Source organism: Lepidochelys olivacea (genome assembly GCF_965140295.1).
Source record: "Lepidochelys olivacea isolate rLepOli2 genome assembly, chromosome: 14".
Classification (NCBI taxonomy): Eukaryota; Metazoa; Chordata; order Testudines; family Cheloniidae; genus Lepidochelys; species Lepidochelys olivacea.
In genome coordinates, this window is record NC_140424.1 from 34,884,772 (window position 1) to 34,903,945 (window position 19,174).

The 19,174-nt window shown below is 44.8% G+C and overlaps 1 protein-coding gene across 2 annotated transcripts in view; it reads left to right on the forward strand.

The window, feature by feature from the left end:
- LOC311530572 (butyrophilin subfamily 1 member A1-like) overlaps positions 1-19,174 on the forward strand; it is a 59,964-nt gene that overhangs the window by 12,280 nt on the left and 28,510 nt on the right. For both annotated transcript variants that reach the window (XM_084647367.1, XM_084647368.1), the window contains exon 4: positions 12,764-13,111. In XM_084647367.1, the coding sequence (XP_084503493.1) occupies positions 12,764-13,111 (348 nt within the window). The remainder of the gene's footprint in view (positions 1-12,763; positions 13,112-19,174) is intronic.

Here is a 19,174-nt window from a genome sequence, read left to right on the forward strand (position 1 = left end):
TCAAAGCAAAGTTTTTTCATCACATGCTTTCAGCAGTCTTAATGACCAAACTCTTCAGGTCAGGACCCGTTCCCTAGAGCCTGCTGGCTGCTTCCTTTGCATTTTCAGATGTAAAGAATGTGATGGGCAGGGAGAGAGATGGGGTCTCTTGGGGTGTCTGCCTCTCCCCCACTTTGAGAAGTATTTTCAGCTGGAAGCAAAGCAACAGGCAGTTTAATGAAGAAAGGAAACACCACAATGTTTCTTTGCTAAGATGTAGATTTTTGTCCCGCCCCCTTTCCTACCAGAGAATGGCCACTTAGCAGGTAATGGTCCATCAGCTTTGTTTTTACCTGACTGAGGTGTCAGCTTTCTCTTTGTCTCTGAGGAACTGGCTTAGTCACTCCCCAGACTTAACTGGAAGTTATGATTTCAGCTTATGTTTATAACTTCACATGTAACATTCCCACATGTATTTTGCCATGATATGATCAGCAAATTCAGTCTTTAAATGATACCTCACAAGGCATACCCTGCACCAAGATTATTACAATAGTGTGTAGGGTTTAAATACAGGGGCAGGACAAGAAGTAATAGTCTTAATCTTCAGCAATGGAGATTTAGGTTATGTATTAGGAAAAACTTTTGTAACTATAAGTTCTGGAATGGACTTCTAAGGGAGGTTGTGGAATCCCCATCACTGGAGGCTTTTAAGAACTGGTTGAAACACTTGACAGGGATGTTCTAGGTTTACTTGGTCCTACCTCAGCACAGAGGACTGAACTTGATACCCTCTAGAGGTCCCTTCCAAGCCCTATATTTCTCTGATTCTATGATTTTTTTCAAATTGAGCTTGTATGTCACTGTTCCACAGATCTGTATACAAATCTACTTTTTACTTAAAGAATTGGAGAGATACAAAAAGAGAACTCAGAAAGAACAGAAAATAAGGTTATTCATACATTCATAAATGATAAGACCAGAAGGGACCATTGTGATCATTTAGTCTGACCTCCTGTATAACACAGGCCAGAGAACTTCCCTGAATTAATTCTTGTTTGAACTAGAGCAGATCTTTTAGAAAAACATCCATCTTGATTTAAAAAATTGCCAGTATTGGAGAATCCACCATGACTCTTCATAAACTCTTCCAATGATTAATTCCCTCACTGTTAAAAATTTGCACTTTATTTCCAGTCTAAAGGCTGGGCAAATTCTATATGTTTTACAAAACTTCTTCAAAATTACATATAAGAACATAAGAATGACCATACTGGGTCAAACCAATGGTCTATGTAGTTCAGTATCCTGTCTTCCAACTGTGGCCAGTGCCAGGTGCTTCAGAGCAAATGAACAGAACAGGCGATCATCGAGTGATCCATCCACTGTCATCCGGTCCCAGCTTCTGGCAGTCAGCGGCTAGGGACACTCATAGCATGTGGTTGCATCCCTGACCATCTTGTCTAATAGCCATTGATAAATCTGTGATATATCACACACAAGTAGCAAAATGTATGCTTCCCAATTATATATACAGCTGCAATTCAAGAAAATAGACCATTGGAAGAGATATCTAAAAGCCACAAGAATTAATTCTTAGCTTCATAGATTTCTAAATTCCAAGACCAGAGGGGATCACTGTGATTATCTACTCTAACCCTCTGTAAAATACAGGCCAGAGAACTTCCCCAAATTCGTTAAAAACAACATACCCTTTTTTTTAAAAAAAAAATCTTATATTGATTTAAAGATTCCTAGTAATGGAGAATCCACAATAGCTGTTGGTAAATTGTTCCAATGGTTAATTACTCTCACTGTTAAAAATGTACACCTTGTTTATGGTCTGAATTTGTCTACCTTCAACTCATAGACATAGAGTCACAGACTCATAGACTTTAAGGCGAGAAGGGATGATCATGATCATTGAGTCTTCCCTCCTGCACGTCACAGGCCACAGAACCTCGCCCACCTTCTCCAGTAATAGACCCATAGCCTCTGGCTGAGTTACTGAAGTCCTCAAATCATGGTTTAAAGACTTCAAGTTACAGAAAATCCACAATTTACACTAGTTTAAACCTGCAAGTGGCCTATGCCCCTGCTGCAGAGGAAGGCAAAAAACCTTAAGGGTCTCTGCCAATCTGACCTGGGGAGAAATTCCTTCCCAACCCCAAATATGGTGATCAGTTAGACCCTGAGCATGAGGGCAAGACCCACCAGCTAGACACCAGGGAAAGAATTCTCTGTAGTAACTCAGAGCCTTCCCCATCTAGTGTCTCATACTGGCCGCTGGCGATATTTGCAACTAGCAGACGCAAATCGACTACATGCCATTGTAGGCAGTCTCATCATACCATCCCCTCCATGAACTTATCTAGCTCAGTCTTGGAACCAGTTAGGCTTTTTGTCCCCACTGCTCCCCTTGGAAGACTGTTCCAGAACTTCACTCTGATGGTTAGAAACCTTCATCTAATTTCAAGCCTAAACTTGTTGGTGGCCAGTTTATATCTATTTGTTCTTGTGTCCACATTAGCACTTAATTTAAATAACTCCTCTTCATCCCTGGTATTTATCCCTCTGATGTATTTATGGAGAGCAATCATATCTCCCTTCGGCCTTCTTTTGCTTAGGCTAAACAAGCCGAGGTCTTTGAGTCTCCTCTCATAAGGTAGGTTTCCCATTCCTCTGATCATCCTAGTAGCCCTTCTCTGCCCCTATTCCACTTGAATTAATCTTTCTTAAACATGAGTACCATTACACACAGTATTCCAGCTGGGGTCTCACCAGTGCCCTGTATAATGGTAATAACACTTCCCTGTCTCTACTGGAAATACCTCGCCTGATGCATCCAAGGATTGCATTAGCTTTTTTCGTGGCCACATCACATTGGTGGCTCAAGGTCATTCTGTGATCAGCCAATTAGACCTTTCTCCTCCTTTGTCACTTCCAACTGAAAAGTCCCCAACTTATGCAAAAATTCTTGTTGTTAGTCCCTAAAATCCCAAAGTGCATGACTTTGCACTATTAAATTTCATCACATTTCTATTACTCCAGTTTACAAGGTCATCCAGATCTTTTCGTATGATATTCCGGTCCTCCTACGTATTGGCAATACCTCCCAACTTTGTGTCATCCAAAAATTTTATTAGCACACTCTTACTTTTTGTGCCAAGGTCAGTAGTAAAAATGGTAAACAGGATTGACAAAGCCCTGTCTGGAATGATTTAGTCGGGGATCAGTCCTGCTTTGAGCAGGGGGTTGGACTAGATGACCTCCTGAGGTCCCTTCCAACCCTGATATTCTATGATTCTATGATTCTTTGATTGGTCCCAAGACTGATCCCTGAGGAACTCTACTAGTAACCTCCCTCCAGCCTGACAGTTCACCTTTCAGTATGACCCACTGTAGCCTCCCCTTTAACCAGTTCTTTATCCACCTTTCAGTTCTCATGTTAATCCACATCTTCTCCAATTTAACTAATAATTTCCAATGAGGAATTGTATCAAATGCTTTATTGAAATCCAGGTTGATTAGATCTACTGCATTTTCTTTGTCTAAAAAATCAGTTATCTTCTCAAAGGAGGAGATCAGGCTGGTCTGGCACAATCTACCTTTTATAAAACCATGTTGTATTTTATCCCAATTACTGTTTACTTCTATGTCCTTAACTACTTTCTCTTTCACAGTTTTTTCCAAGACCTTGCGTACAATTGAGGGTCAAACTAACAGGCCTGTAGTTTCCCAGATCACTTTTTTTCTCCAATTGTCCAGTCAAAGGGTATGACCCCCAAGTTTACAGATTCATTAAAAACCCTTGCTATTGGGCTTGCAATTTCATGTTCAGTTCCTTTAATATTGTTGGATGGAGATTATCCAGGTCCCCCAATTTAGACCCATTAAGCTGTTTTGAGTTCCACCTCAGATGTGGTAATTTCTACTTTCATATCCTCTTTTCCACTATTCTCAGTGGTGGAAGAGGACAGGACAAGGAGTAATGGTCTCAAGTTGCAGTGGGGGAGGTTTAGGTTGGATATTAGGAAAAACTTTTTCACTAGGAGGGTGGTGAAACACTGGAATGCGTTACCTAGGGAGGTGGTGGAATCTCCTTCCTTAGAAGTTTTTAAGGTCAGGCTTGACAAAGCCCTGGCTGGGATGATTTAACTGGGGACTGGTCCTGCTTTTGAGCAGGGGGTTGGACTAGATGACCTCCTGAGGTCCCTTCCAACCCTGATATTCTATGATTCTATGATTAGCCACCCTGCCACTACCCCTAAGCGTCTCATTACTCTTATTAAAAACTGAGGCAAAGTATTTGTTTGTGTTAGACCATGCCTAGATTATCTTTAATCTTCACCCCATCCTCAGTGCTTAGTGGTTCAATTTCTTCTTTCCTTGTTTTCTTTTTATTTATTTGACTACAGAATATTTTACTATTGGTTTTAATTACCTTTGCAAGCCCCAAATCTGCTTGGATTTTGGCAGTTCTTACTTTTCCCCTACACTTTCTGACCTCATTGCTGATTGTGACAGAGATCCCTGGAACTGTGGGACTGCTGTGCCACCTTAACTATTTAGCCTGGGTTGTCTCTCATAAAGCTATGCTAGTGAGAAGCAGTAACACACCTCCGGGCACTGTGATCATTCAGCTATCAGCATGTGAAGCTCTACACACAGCTGTATTACATGAATGCTCCCTGAGCTACTCATGAATCATACAGAGAGAGGCACCAGTCAATCACCTCAGCCCCCTAGCCTTTCACCCCAGAAATATACTGTCTTTCACTGCTTAAGGCTCCCTTGGGCAGTGCAAGCTCATTAATAAGTTCCCCACTTCCTCGTAGGGAAGTGTACATGCACCAGCCTTTGTAGTCTGAGCTGAGATTTCCAAAGCACTTCAACCAAAAACACACTGTTTTAGGTAAAGTATAAAACATTTATTAACTACAGAAAGATAGCGTTTAAGTGATTGTAAGTAGCAGGCACAGAGATCAAAGTTGTTTACCTAAGTAATAAAAATAGAAACACAGTCTAAATTTTAATTTTAAAACACTAAATAAAATTTGAATCAAGCAGTCTCTCACCCTAACAGATGTTACAGGCAGCTCACAGTTCCTCAATACATGGACTGGACACCCTTCCAACCTGGGACCAATCTCCCTAGTTCAATCTCACTAGTTCAAAGTCTTTTGTCTTCCAGATGATCTTCCAGGAGTTGAGATGGAGATGGCAGGGAGAGAGGTCAAGTGATGATGTCACTGTCTCTCTTTTATACTTTTTTCCAGCTGCTAGAAAGATCCTTGCTGTGACATGGGTTAGGCTGCCCCATTGCATACATGCCTTCTCTGAGAACTCTCTGGGATAGTGGGTTGGGTGTTGATGAACCATTAAAAACCTGTCTGGCCAGTGACAGGATGCTCTTTTGTCCCTACTGAAAGGCCAGCAGTGGGCATCTCCCAACCTCACAATATATTTCAGTAACACATATAGCAATGCTTCATAACTTCACATCCAATGATGAATCATAGAATCATAGAATATCAGGGTTGGAAGGGACCCCTGAAGGTCATCTAGTCCAGCCCCCTGCTCGAAGCAGGACCATTTCCCAGTTAAATCATCCTAGCCAGGGCTTTGTCAAGCCTGACCTTAAAAACCTCTAAGGAAGGAGATTCTACCACCTCCCTAGGTAACGCATTCCAGTGTTTCACCACCCTCTTAGTGAAAAAGTTTTTCCTAATATCCAATCTAAACCTCCCCCACTGCAACTTGAGACCATTACTCCTCGTTCTGTCATCTGCTACCATTGAGAACAGTCTAGAGCCATCCTCTTTGGAACCCGCTTTCAGGTAGTTGAAAGCAGCTATCAAATCCCCCCTCATTCTTCTCTTCTGCAGGCTAAACAATCCCAGTTCCCTCAGCCTCTCCTCATAAGTCATGTGTTCTAGACCCCTAATCATTTTTGTTGCCCTTCGCTGGACTCCCTCCAATTTATCCACATCCTTCTTGTAGTGTGGGGCCCAAAACTGGACACAGTACTCCAGATGAGGCCTCACCAATGTCGAATAGAGGGGAACGATCACGTCCCTCAACCTGCTCGCTATGCCCCTACTTATACATCCCAAAATGCCATTGGCTTTCTTGGCAACAAGGGCACACTGCTGACTCATATCCAGCTTCTCGTCCACTGTCACCCCTAGGTCCTTTTCCGCAGAACTGCTGCCTAGCCATTTGGTCCCTAGTCTGTAGCGGTGCATTGGATTCTTCCATCCTAAGTGCAGGACCCTGCACTTATCCTTATTGAACCTCATCAGATTTCTTTTGGCCCAATCCTCCAATTTGTCTAGGTCCTTCTGTATCCTATCCCTCCCCTCCAGCGTATCTACCACTCCTCCCAGTTTAGTATCATCCGCAAATTTGCTGAGAGTGCAATCCACACCATCCTCCAGATCATTTATGAAGATATTGAACAAAACCGGCCCCAGGACCGACCCTTGGGGCACTCCACTTGATACCGGCTGCCAACTAGACATGGAGCCATTGATCACTACCCGTTGAGCCCGACAATCTAGCCAGCTTTCTACCCACCTTATAGTGCATTCATCCAGCCCATACTTCCTTAACTTGCTGACAAGAATACTGTGGGAGACCGTGTCAAAAGCTTTGCTAAAGTCAAGAAACAATACATCCACTGCTTTCCCTTCATCCACAGAACCAGTAATCTCATCATAAAAGGCAATTAGATTAGTCAGGCATGACCTTCCCTTGGTGAATCCATGCTGGCTGTTCCTGATCACTTTCCTCTCATGCAAGTGCATCAGGATTGATTCTTTGAGGACCTGCTCCATGATTTTTCCAGGGACTGAGGTGAGGCTGACTGGCCTGTAGTTCCCAGGATCCCCCTTCTTCCCTTTTTTAAAGATTGGCACTACATTAGCCTTTTTCCAGTCATCCGGGACTTCCCCGGTTCACCACGAGTTTTCAAAGATAATGGCCAATGGCTCTGCAATCACAGCCGCCAATTCCTTCAGCACTCTCGGATGCAACTCGTCCGGCCCCATGGACTTGTGCACGTCCAGCTTTTCTAAATAGTCCCTAACCACCTCTATCTCCACAGAGGGCTGGCCATCTCTTCCCCATTTTGTGATGCCCAGCGCAGCAGTCTGGGAGCTGAACTTGTTAGTGAAGACAGAGGCAAAAAAAGCTTTGAGTACATTAGCTTTTTCCACATCCTCTGTCACTAGGTTGCCTCCCTCATTCAGTAAGGGGCCCACACGTTCCTTGGCTTTCTTCTTGTTGCCAACATACCTGAAGAAACCCTTCTTGTTACTCTTGACATCTCTCGCTAGCTGCAGCTCCAGGTGCGATTTGGCCCTCCTGATTTCATTCCTACATGCCCGAGCAATATTTTTATACTCTTCCCTGGTCATATGTCCAACCTTCCACTTCTTGTAAGCTTCTTTTTTATGTTTAAGATCCGCTAGGATTTCACCATTAAGCCAAGCTGGTCGCCTGCCATATTTACTATTCTTTCAACTCATTGGGATGGTTTGTCCCTGTAACCTCAACAGGGATTCCTTGAAATACAGCCAGCTCTCCTGGACTCCTTAATGAACCTTAATATGTTGTTGGATTTTATGTACTAACAGATCCAGACTTTTAAAATGATACCTCACAAGGCATACTTGTACAAAACAAACCGTAATCATATGGCAGTGGTGAATATAGGGGTTCCAGGCTGCTAATTTGAAGTACAAAGTATTGTTAGGGGGCTTATTCCTTCACCCACTTACTTCCCTGGTCCTTCTCGCATGAACAGAGAGCAACAATACCCGAAGTCCAAAGGTGCACACAATTCGATGTTTATTGGGGTGAACTTCCAGCAAGCATGATTCCAGTTTCCTTCCTTAGTATCCTCCTTCCCAGCTCTGACACCACAGAGCCTTACACCTGTGTCCGTGTTCCCATTCCTACTCTTAGCCAAACATGATTCCAACTTCCTTACTCCCATTCCCTGTTCCCATTTCCCCCACCCACATACCCACCCCCTCCCACCCACACCCACTCACTTCCTCATTGACTACAGATTATATAGTAAAACTTGAGTTCTGCTTAGCTATACCTTAACCAATCATTTTCCTCAAATTTAACTAACCAATCCTAACATATTGTAACATCATTATGTACCCAATTATATCCCACCACCTTAATTAGTTTACACCCAGCAAAATTAATTATACAGCAGACAGGAACAATCACAGAACCAGACAGAGATTATACAGACAAACAATAGCAAAGTGGGAACTATAATGACAAAACAATACAGAAGTGAGGATTTCACATCCCAGCTATTGATAAGTGAGTTCTTGCCAGACAGGATGCTATCAAACTAAGTTTCCTTTTACATTTTCTAGGCACTTCCCTTTCTCTGGAGGTGATAGGAATACAATTCTGTCCTGATAGTGCCTAACAGCCCAATAGCACCTTATTTCAATGTGACTAGGTTGGAATGTGAGGATGTGACTGTTCGCTTCCTAGCTTATGGCTGCCTCTGTTGCTTAGCCAAAGTCCTTAGCCTGAGAACAGGGCCTCAGACTGTGACAGTAAGAGAAGGCCCTTACACTGGCAGACAGTGATTTTGATTCTTTCTTTTATACCTCTATAATTAGCCAAGTGATAAGACTACACCTAAATTCTTAGAGTATAGGCCTTTACAGACAGGCCTGAATATCTATATCCTAACAAGTGTCACAATGATTCATCCCCTCTTCCATTCCTTGTAGGCTTTCTGCTTTCTTTTAATAGCCTGTTTGAGATGCTTGCTCATCCAGCTTGGTCTATAACCCTTCCCTACAAATTTTTCTCCTTGCTTGGGATTCAGGCTTCAGATAGCTTCTTCAGCTTTGAACTGGTAATTCTAGTTCTAATTCCTCTATTTTGTTACACAGACTCCTTGCATTGGTGTACAAACATCTTAACTGTTGCTGCTTGGCTTCATTCAGATTCCTCACCTGATCGAGTACAATTATTTTACTTACAGTATTGCCTACCTGACTGTTAGCTTCATTGGTATTGGCACTATCTTTCCTCTTACTGTCCATTCTCTTACCTACTTTCTCCTTTCTCCATTGGTGTATTCTCTCTTGATTTTCTTAGAGTCATAGAATCATAGAATATCAGGGTTGGAAGGGACCCCAGAAGGTCATCTAGTCCAACCCCCTGCTCAAAGCAGGACCAATTCCCAGTTAAATCATCCCAGCCAGGGCTTTGTCAAGCCTGACCTTAAAAACCTCTAAGGAAGGAGATTCTACCACCTCCCTAGGTAACGCATTCCAGTGTTTCACCACCCTCTTAGTGAAAAAGTTTTTCCTAATATCCAATCTAAACCTCCCCCACTGCAACTTGAGACCATTACTCCTCGTTCTGTCATCTGCTACCATTGAGAACAGTCTAGAGCCATCCTCTTTGGAACCCCCTTTCAGGTAGTTGAAAGCAGCTATCAAATCCCCCCTCATTCTTCTCTTCTGCAGGCTAAACAATCCCAGCTCCCTCAGCCTCTCCTCATAACTCATGTGTTCCAGTCCCCTAATCATTTTTGTTGCCCTTCGCTGGACTCTCTCCAATTTATCCACATCCTTCTTGAAGTGTGGGGCCCAAAACTGGACACAGTACTCCAGATGAGGCCTCACCAATGTCGAATAGAGGGGAACGATCATGTCCCTCGATCTGCTCGCTATGCCCCTACTTATACATCCCAAAATGCCATTGGCCTTCTTGGCAACAAGGGCACACTGCTGACTCATATCCAGCTTCTCGTCCACTGTCACCCCTAGGTCCTTTTCCGCAGAACTGCTGCCTAGCCATTCGGTCCCTAGTCTGTAGCTGTGCATTGGGTTATTCCGTCCTAAGTGCAGGACCCTGCACTTATCCTTATTGAACCTCATCAGATTCCTTTTGGCCCAATCTTCCAATTGGTCTAGGTCCTTCTGTATCCTATCCCTCCCCTCCAGCGTATCTACCACTCCTCCCAGTTTAGTATCATCCGCAAATTTGCTGAGAGTGCAATCCACACCATCCTCCAGATCATTTATGAAGATATTGAATAAAACCGGCCCCAGGACCGACCCTTGGGGCACTCCACTTGATACCGGCTGCCAACTAGACATGGAGCCATTGATCACTACCCGTTGAGCCCGACAATCTAACCAGCTTTCTACCCACCTTATAGTGCATTCATCCAGCCCATACTTCCTTAACTTGCTGACAAGAATACTATGGGAGACCGTGTCAAAAGCTTTGCTAAAGTCAAGAAACAATACATCCACTGCTTTCCCTTCATCCACAGAACCAGTAATCTCATCATAAAAGGCAATTAGATTAGTCAGGCATGACCTTCCCTTGGTGAATCCATGCTGGCTGTTCCTGATCACTTTCCTCTCATGCAAGTGCTTCAGGATTGATTCTTTGAGGACCTGCTCCATGATTTTTCCAGGGACTGAGGTGAGGCTGACTGGCCTGTAGTTCCCAGGATCTTCCTTCTTCCCTTTTTTAAAGATTGGCACTACATTAGCCTTTTTCCAGTCATCCGGGACTTCCCCGGTTCGCCACGAGTTTTCAAAGATAATGGCCAGTGGCTCTGCAATCACAGCCGCCAATTCCTTCAGCACTCTCGGATGCAATTCTTCCCGGTCAATATTAGGATAAGGTGTGGGGATTACATGAGCTTCTCCCAGCTGTCTACCCCCAAGTTCCTAGTTTAAACTTTGTTAATCAGTTGTGCCATCTTCCATCCCAGAAGTCTGTTTTCCTCCCTACTCAGGTGGAGTCCATCCCATGAGAACAGTCCTCTGTCCGTGAATGCCTCTCACTCATGAAATATCCCAAAGCCCTCCTTATAGCACCACTGCGTGAGCCATCTGTTGATCATCATAATCTTGTCTTGCCTTCCCTCTCCTCCTCTAGGGACAGGCAGAATCTCACTGAAGATCATCTGAGCCTCCATTTCTTTAAGCGTCTTCCCCAGCTTGGCATAGTCTCCTTTGACGCGTTCCAGTGAGAATCTAGCTGTGTCATTTGTTCCCACATGAAGGACAATCGGTGAATTCTTTCCTGCTCCCATTAGAATCCTCTTCAGCCTCAGATCCACATCCTGTATCTTAGCTCCTGGCAGACAGCACACCTTTCTATTCTCTGGATCAGTTCTGGTGACAGACCGTTGAAACGGATCTTTAATGGCCCACAGCTGGGCAGATTGTTACCGGCACCAGTAAAAATTTAGAAAACAATATGCTTAATGCATAGTAATTTATTTGAGAAAGAATAACACAAGCAGTAAAGGTTACATAATGCACCTCTCCTTAATACGCTTCAATTCCTCAAGCATAAACATTCAGTAACTATGTTGGCCTTACACAGTGTCCTGATTAGCAAACAAAGCAGGTATAGCTACTGATTCTAGATGGAGACTTCTTTTCTTCTGTTCTTTCCCCTCTCAGGTACTTGGTCTGTCAAATGTCCCCCGGAAGCAGGGTCTTGGTTACCCCGAGGCCCTCTGGTTCAAAAGTCCCTCGAAACAGCGTCTTGGTTACCCCGAGGTCTTCTGTGTCACAGCATCATGAACCTCTTCAGATGTTAATTGGGGAACTAACTTAACTAATTTACTTTGCTTAGCATTTATAACTTTTGCTCTCAAAGGAGTCACATATCCCAGAAATATGCCCTGTGGGCGTTCATTACTGGTTTTCTCTAATTAATATTTTAGAAGGGACTGCAAAATAGACACAGACCAAAGATCAATCAATTTTTATCCTCTCATTAATCATTCACTTAAGCTTTTAGCGTGATGCCATCCAAAAAGTGTCATTTTGAGCCTGTGTCAGCCTGTGCCAACTCCACTGATCGCATGATTTTATGTCTTCTTTACTTTGGTGAGCCGGTTGCCCTGGCTGATATAGTCCAAAGTTTGATGTTGAAGCATATATGCAGCTAGAGCTTTTATTAATTATTTAAGTGCAGTTCAGCACTTCCAGTACATTTTCCACACCATCTACATAATGCTAAGCGAATGTTTCTCCCAGAATCCTCTAGCAAATTCAGACATACCAAGCCATACCAAACTCATGCTTGCCACATTTATTCATATCAGTCACAGCAATTCATAATAATTCAGCACCGTCCCAACACAGGCCTGTCTGTTCTTCTTAGTAGGGAGTCCCCAATCATATAGACCTGCCTTTTCCTGGTGTTGGTGTGATTTTCCAGCCTTCCTCCTGTTCCTTCTGGCTGCGAGTCCTCTTGTCTTTTGTTCTCCCTTGCAATCTTAGCACTTCTTAGGAATGTGTATTTTTGCAATATTAGCCCTGTTCTCACCAGATTCTGTGAGCAGGCCCTGCCTCATACCAGGCCTCTGATACAAGGGCTTATGTCTCAGGTTCTCTTGCTACTACAGGTTCCAGTCTAGCAAACAGTCTTCCACAGGTTAATTGTTCTGGTTGCAGGCATTAGCCAGGTCACAAAATTTAGAGACAGAGCCCACCCATTTTTTAATCCTCTCTGGATTGGTCTTAACTAGGAAAAGTGTCTGAGTTTAGTGCAGGGTCAGCTAACACGTGCTAGCTAAGCCTGTCCTAACTTGACCAGTTTTCCAGTGCAGATACAGTGAGACACCATGAGTTCAGTTTTAGCTGGTCAAGTTGCAGTCTAGGCGGTTGTGAGAGATCAGCATGCATTACCTATGAAAACAATCCAGCTCCCCTCTGGTCTAACTTTCTGTGTGTCTCGGTTCCCTTAACAGTGAATTTCAAGGTGATTGGACCTGATCATCCCATCACAGTCTCTGCAGGGGAAGATGCCCTGTTACCTTGTCACCTCTCCCCCAGCATGAATGCTCAGGAGATGGAGGTGCGCTGGTTCCAATCCAAGTTCTCTGAACTTGTCTATCTGTATCAGCATGGAAAAGATCAGACTGAGGTGCAAATATCAAAATATCGGGGCAGAACAGAGCTGCTGAAGGACGGTATCGTGGATGGAAGAGTTGCCCTGCATATACGCAACATCACCCCCTCTGACCAAGGACAGTTTATCTGTTTCTTCCGATCACCCAGCTTTCATGGGGAAGCCACTCTGGAACTGAAGGTGACAGGTCAGTAACTTGGCTGCTAATTTGAGTTCCCAGAAGAAGAAGAATTTCTTTTGAGGTGTAACTTAATGTGTCTCATTTTCATGCCAGTATCCAGAATTCCCTTCTATCTTTCTAGCAAAGAAAGGTATAATACAAGCTAGTGGCTGGAAGTTGAAGCTAGAGAAATTCAGACCGGAAATAAGACATCATTTTTTAATAGTGAGAGTAATTAACCATTGGAACAATTTACCAAGACTTGTGGTGGATTCTCCATCCCTTGCCATTTTAAAATCAAGCTTGGCTGTTTTTCTAAAACATCTGCTCTCAGAATCGTTTTGGGAGCAGTTCTCTGGCCTGTGTTATGCATGAGGTCAGACCAGATGATCACAGTGATCCCTTCTGGCCTTGGAATCTATGAATCTGTGAATAAACCTATTAAAGCTTTTTTAAAGACTATTAGATCTTTAATCTTCAAGAAAACAGCAGATTTGGAATGAGGGTTAGGGGAATGTTTTTGGGTAAGAGAATGTTTAGGCTCCCAACCCCCTTCTCTCTTACAAGGCGTAAAATGGGATCTTCCCTTCCCACCAGTTTTAAACCCCTCTTCCTGTGGCCTGCCCTCAATAGATGCCTGATTCTGTTCAAAGGCATCTGCTAAAAAAACCATCTCATCCACAGACTTTACATAGAATCATAGAATAACAGAGTTGGAAGAGACCTCTGGAGGCCATCTAGTCCAACCCCTGCCCAGAGCAGGACCAATCCCAACTAAATCGTCCCAGCCAGGGCTTTGTCAAGCCTGACCTTAAAAACTTCTAAAGAAGGGGATTCCACCACCTCCCTACGTAACACATTCCAGTGTTTCACCACCCTCCTAGTGAAAAAGTTTTTCCTAATATCCAACCTAAATCTCCCACACTGCAACTTGAGGCCATTACTCCTTGTCCTGTCATCTGCTATCACTGACAATAGTCTAGAACCATCCTCTTTGGATCCACCTTTCAGGTAGTTAAAAGCAGCTATCAAATCCCCCCTCATTCTTCTCTTCCGTAGACTAAACAATCCCAGTTCCCTCAGCCTCTCCTCATAAGTCATGTGTTCTAGACCCCTAATCATTTTTGTTGCCCTTTGCTGGACTCTCTCCAATTTCTCCACATCCTTCTTGTAGTGTGGGGCCCAAAACTGGACACAGTACTCCAGATGAGGCCTCACCAGTGTCGAATAGAGGGGAACGATCACGTCCCTCGATCTGCTCGCTATGCCCCTACTTATACATCCCAAAATGCCATTGGCCTTCTTGGCAACAAGGGCACACTGCTGACTCATATCCAGCTTCTCGTCCACTGTCACCCATAGGTCCTTCTCTGCAGAACTGCTGTCTAGCCATTCGGTCCCTAGTCTATAGCGGTGCATTGGATTCTTCCGTCCTAAGTGCAGGACTCTGCACTTGTCCTTGTTGAGCCTCATCAGATTTCTTTTGGTCCAATCCTCCAATTTGTCTAGGTCCCTCTGTATCCTATCCCTACCCTCCAGCGTATCTACCACTCCTCCCAGTTTAGTGTCATATGCAAACTTGCTGAGGGTGCAATCCACACCATCCTCCAGATCATTAATGAAGATATTGAACAAAACCGGCCCCAGGACCGACCCTTGAGGCACTCCGCTAGATACCGGCTGCCAACTAGACATGGAGCCATTGATCACTACCCGTTGAGCCCGACAATCTAGCCAACTTTCTACCCACCTTGTAGTGCATCCATCCAGCCCATACTTCTTTAACTTGCTGACAAGAATACTGTGGGAGTATTTAGCTTTGCTAAAGTTGAGGAATAACACGTCCACTGCTTTCCCTTCATCCACAGAACCAGTTATCTCATCATAGAAGGCAATTAGATTAGTCAGGCATGACTTTCCCTTGGTGAATCCATGCTGACTGTTCCTGATCACTTTCCTCTCATCTAAGTGCTTCAGAATTGATTCCTTGAGGACATGCTTTGTCCCAAAGACATTGCTTTACTTCGGCCTTACATATGCTTAGGAAATGCTCTTAAGCAACAAGATCCAACAAATCCCCCTCAAAACTTGCCACTTTACCCCTCACCCGTTTTCCAAACAAATCTTTAATTTTGTTTTCATATTCCCTATTACTCATACCAATATCCCTCTTAAGATTCCTAAATTTAACTCTATATGTTTCAGGAGTAATCTGAAAACTTTGCAAAACAGTATCTTTAAATTTACAATAGTCTAAAGCATCTTCAGTAGGCATTCCATTGAATACATTTCGAGCTTTACTAGTTAATTTCACAATCAGGGTAGGAACTCTTTTATCATCCGGAATTTCATGTATTACACACAGACTTTCTAAGGTAGTCAGATATTCAGCAATATCATCTATCTCCGCACTGTATGCAGGACATAAGTGTTCCCATTTGTGGATTTTTGGAGTGATGGGAATCATTGGGGTTAGGGGGTTCTGGTTCTGCTTCTCTAGCAGGTCCAGTTGGTGTTTTCACTCTCTTTCTCTTTCTTCCCACTCTCTTTCTCTTTTTCTTCCATGGCCCTTCTGTGCAGCTTCCTCCCTGGCTGCCTCTGCCTCCATAGCCCTTCTGTATGCAGCATGCTCTCTGGCTGCTTCCCTGGCTGCCTCTTTGTCCATAGTTTCCCTGGCCACAGCTGCTTCTTTGAGCCTCATTTCTGCCTGCCACATTTGAAACTCACCCTCTTTTGCCTTCTCTTCTGCTTCCAGTTTGGCCAGCTCTAGTTTTGTAGCTGCCTCACTGGTAGTAATTTTTCTGCTTTCTTGTGCTTATTCCCCTCAACCGAAATAAACAAACAGAAAATAACAAAACTGTGACCTCCTCCTGACTCTTCTTAGCCACTTCACTTAAGGCTTTCCTTTCCTGTCCTTTCCTCCCCCTTGGCTTTGCCCCCTTTCCCCCCTTCAGAGTCAGGTGAGCTTTACTGAGGTTACATCTACACTAGAAACTTCAAAGCGCAACCGCGGGAGCACTCCCGTAGCAGCACTTTGACGTGTGAGTGTGGTCACTCGCAAGCGCTAGGAGAGAGCTCTCCCAGCGCTTCTGGGAGTGCTCCCAGCGCTCTGAGCCTGTCCACACTAGCGCTTTAAAGTGCTCAAACTTGCTGCGCTCAGGGGGGTGATTTTTCACACCCCTGAGCCAGCAAGTTAGAGCACTGTAAAAAGTAAGTGTAGACAAGCCCAGTCTCTCCAAGCAAGGTTGAGCAATTCCCCTGGTTGAGCAATTCCCCGAAGTCGAGCAGACTTCGACTCCCTCCGGGAACGGATGGGTAGGATCCCCTGGGGGACTAACATGAAGGGGAAAGGAGTCCAGGAGAGCTGGCTGTATTTCAAGGAATCCCTGTTGAGGTTACAGGGACAAACCATCCCGATGTGTCGAAAGAATAGTAAATATGGCAGGCGACCAGCTTGGCTTAACGGTGAAAACCTAGCGGATCTTAAACATAAAAAAGAAGCTTACAAGAAGTGGAAGGTTGGACATATGACCAGGGAAGAGTATAAAAATATTGCTCGGGCATGTAGTAATGAAATCAGGAGGGCCAAATCGCACCTGGAGCTGCAGCTAGCGAGAGATGTCAAGAGTAACAAGAAGGGTTTCTTCAGGTATGTTGGCAACAAGAAGAAAGCCAAGGAAAGTGTGGGCCCCTTAATGAATGAGGGAGGCAATCTAGTGACAGAGGATGTGGAAAAAGCTAATGTACTCAAAGCTTTTTTTGCCTCTGTCTTCACGAACAAGGTCAGCTCCCAGACTGCTGCGCTGGGCATCACAACATGGGGAATAGATGGCCAGCCCTCTGTGGAGAAAGAGGTGGTTAGGGACTGTTTAGAAAAGCTGGACGTGCGCAAGTCCATGGGGCCGGATGAGTTGCATCCGAGAGTGCTAAAGGAATTGGCGGCTGTGATTGCAGAGCCATTGGCCATTATCTTTGAAAACTTGTGGCGAACGGGAGAAGTCCCGGATGACTGGAAAAAGGCTAATGTAGTGCCAATCTTTAAAAAAGGGAAGAAGGAGGATCCTGGGAACTACAGGCCAGTCAGCCTCACCTCAGTCCCTGGAAAAATCATGGAGCAGGTCCTCAAAGAATCAATCCTGAAGCACTTACATGAGAGGAAAGTGATCAGGAACAGTCAGCATGGATTCACCAAGGGAAGGTCATGCCTGACTAATCTATTCGCCTTCTATGGTGAGATTACTGGTTCTGTGGATGAAGGGAAAGCAGTGGATGTATTGTTTCTTGACTTTAGCAAAGCTTTTGACACGGTCTCCCACAGTATTCTTGTCAGCAAGTTAAAGAAGTATGGGCTGGATGAATGGACTATAAGGTGGGTAGAAAGTTGGCTAGATTGTCGGGCTCAATGGGTAGTGATCAATGGCTCCATGTCTAGTTGGCAGCCGGTGTCAAGTGGAGTGCCCCAGGGGTCGGTCCTGGGGCCGGTTTTGTTCAATATCTTCATAAATGATCTGGAGGATGGTGTGGATTGCACCCTCAGCAAATTTGCGGATGATACTAAACTGGGAGGAATGGTAGATATGCTGGAGGGCAGGGATAGGATACAGAGGGCCCTAGATAAATTGGAGGATTGGGCCAAAAGAAATCTGATGAGGTTCAATAAGGATAAGTGCAGGGTCCTGCACTTAGGACGGAAGAACCCAATGCACAGCTACAGACTAGGGACCGAATGGGTAGGCAGCAGTTCTGTGGAAAAGGACCTAGGGGTGACAGTGGACGAGAAGCTGGATATGAGTCAGCAGTGTGCCCTTGTTGCCAAGAAGGCCAATGGCATTTTGGGATGTATAAGTAGGGGCATAGCGAGCAGATCGAGGGACATGATCATTCCCCTCTATTCGACATTGGTGAGGCCTCATCTGGAGTACTGTGTCCAGTTTTGGGCCCCACACTACAAGAAGGATGTGGATAAATTGGAGAGAGTCCAGCGAAGGGCAACAAAAATTATTAGGGGTCTGGAACACATGAGTTATGAGGGAGGCTGAGGGAACTGGGATTGTTTAGTCTGCAGAAGAGAAGAATGAGGGGGGATTTGATAGCTGCTTTCAACTACCTGAGAGGTGGTTCCAGAGAGGATGGTTCTAGACTATTCTCAGTGGTAGAAGAGGACAGGACAAGGAGCCCCCTCCCACACTCCACACCCCTGCCCTGAGCCCCCGACGCACCCCTCCCTGCCCCTCAACCTCCTGCCCTGAGCCCCCAACCCCCTGCCCTGAGCTCCATGCCGCACCCTGCACCCTTCCTGCACCCAGTGGTTTGAGCATTGGCTTGCTAAACCCACAGTTGTGAGTTCAATCCTTGAGGGGGCCATTTAGGGATCTGGCGCAAAAATTGGGGATTGGTCCTGCTTTGAGCAGGGGGTTGGACTAGATGATCTCCTGAGGTCCCTTCCAACCCTGATACTCTATGATTAATAACCCTTACCCCTTGCCCTGAGCCCCTTCCTGCACATTGCACCCCCTTCCACACTCCTTCCTGCACCCCAGCCCCTTGCCCCAGCCCTACATTCATGGCCCTGCATGCAATTTTCCCATCCAGGTGTGGCCCTCAGGCCAAAAAGTTTGCCCACCCCTGCTGTAGATGTAGGTGGAAGAGAGAGGACGAGCATGACAAATGTCTCTCCCTTTTATCATGTCCTTTCTTCCCTCTTGGTTTTGCTCCCCCGCTTCAGATTCAGGTGAGCATTACCTCATTGCAGTTCCAAACTGACCAAAGGAAGGGGGATGCTCACTCAAGAGTCTAACAGATTCTTTTCTGTTGCCTAGTCCAGCATCCTTTATTCCTGTGGGGCTGGGCTGGGTTTGTCCCATACAAACCCTGATGAGGTGTGAACTGTCTCTCTGTTCTTGGAGAGTTTTTGCTTGGGCTTGCTTTAAGCCATGAGCATACATTTTCAGCCTCATAACTATATACATGAAATTATAACCTATAACATTACTATAACATTACTAAAACAACAAGGAGTCCGGTGGCACCTTAAAGACTAAGGTGCCACCGGACTCCTTATTGTTTCTGTGGATACAGACTAACACGGCT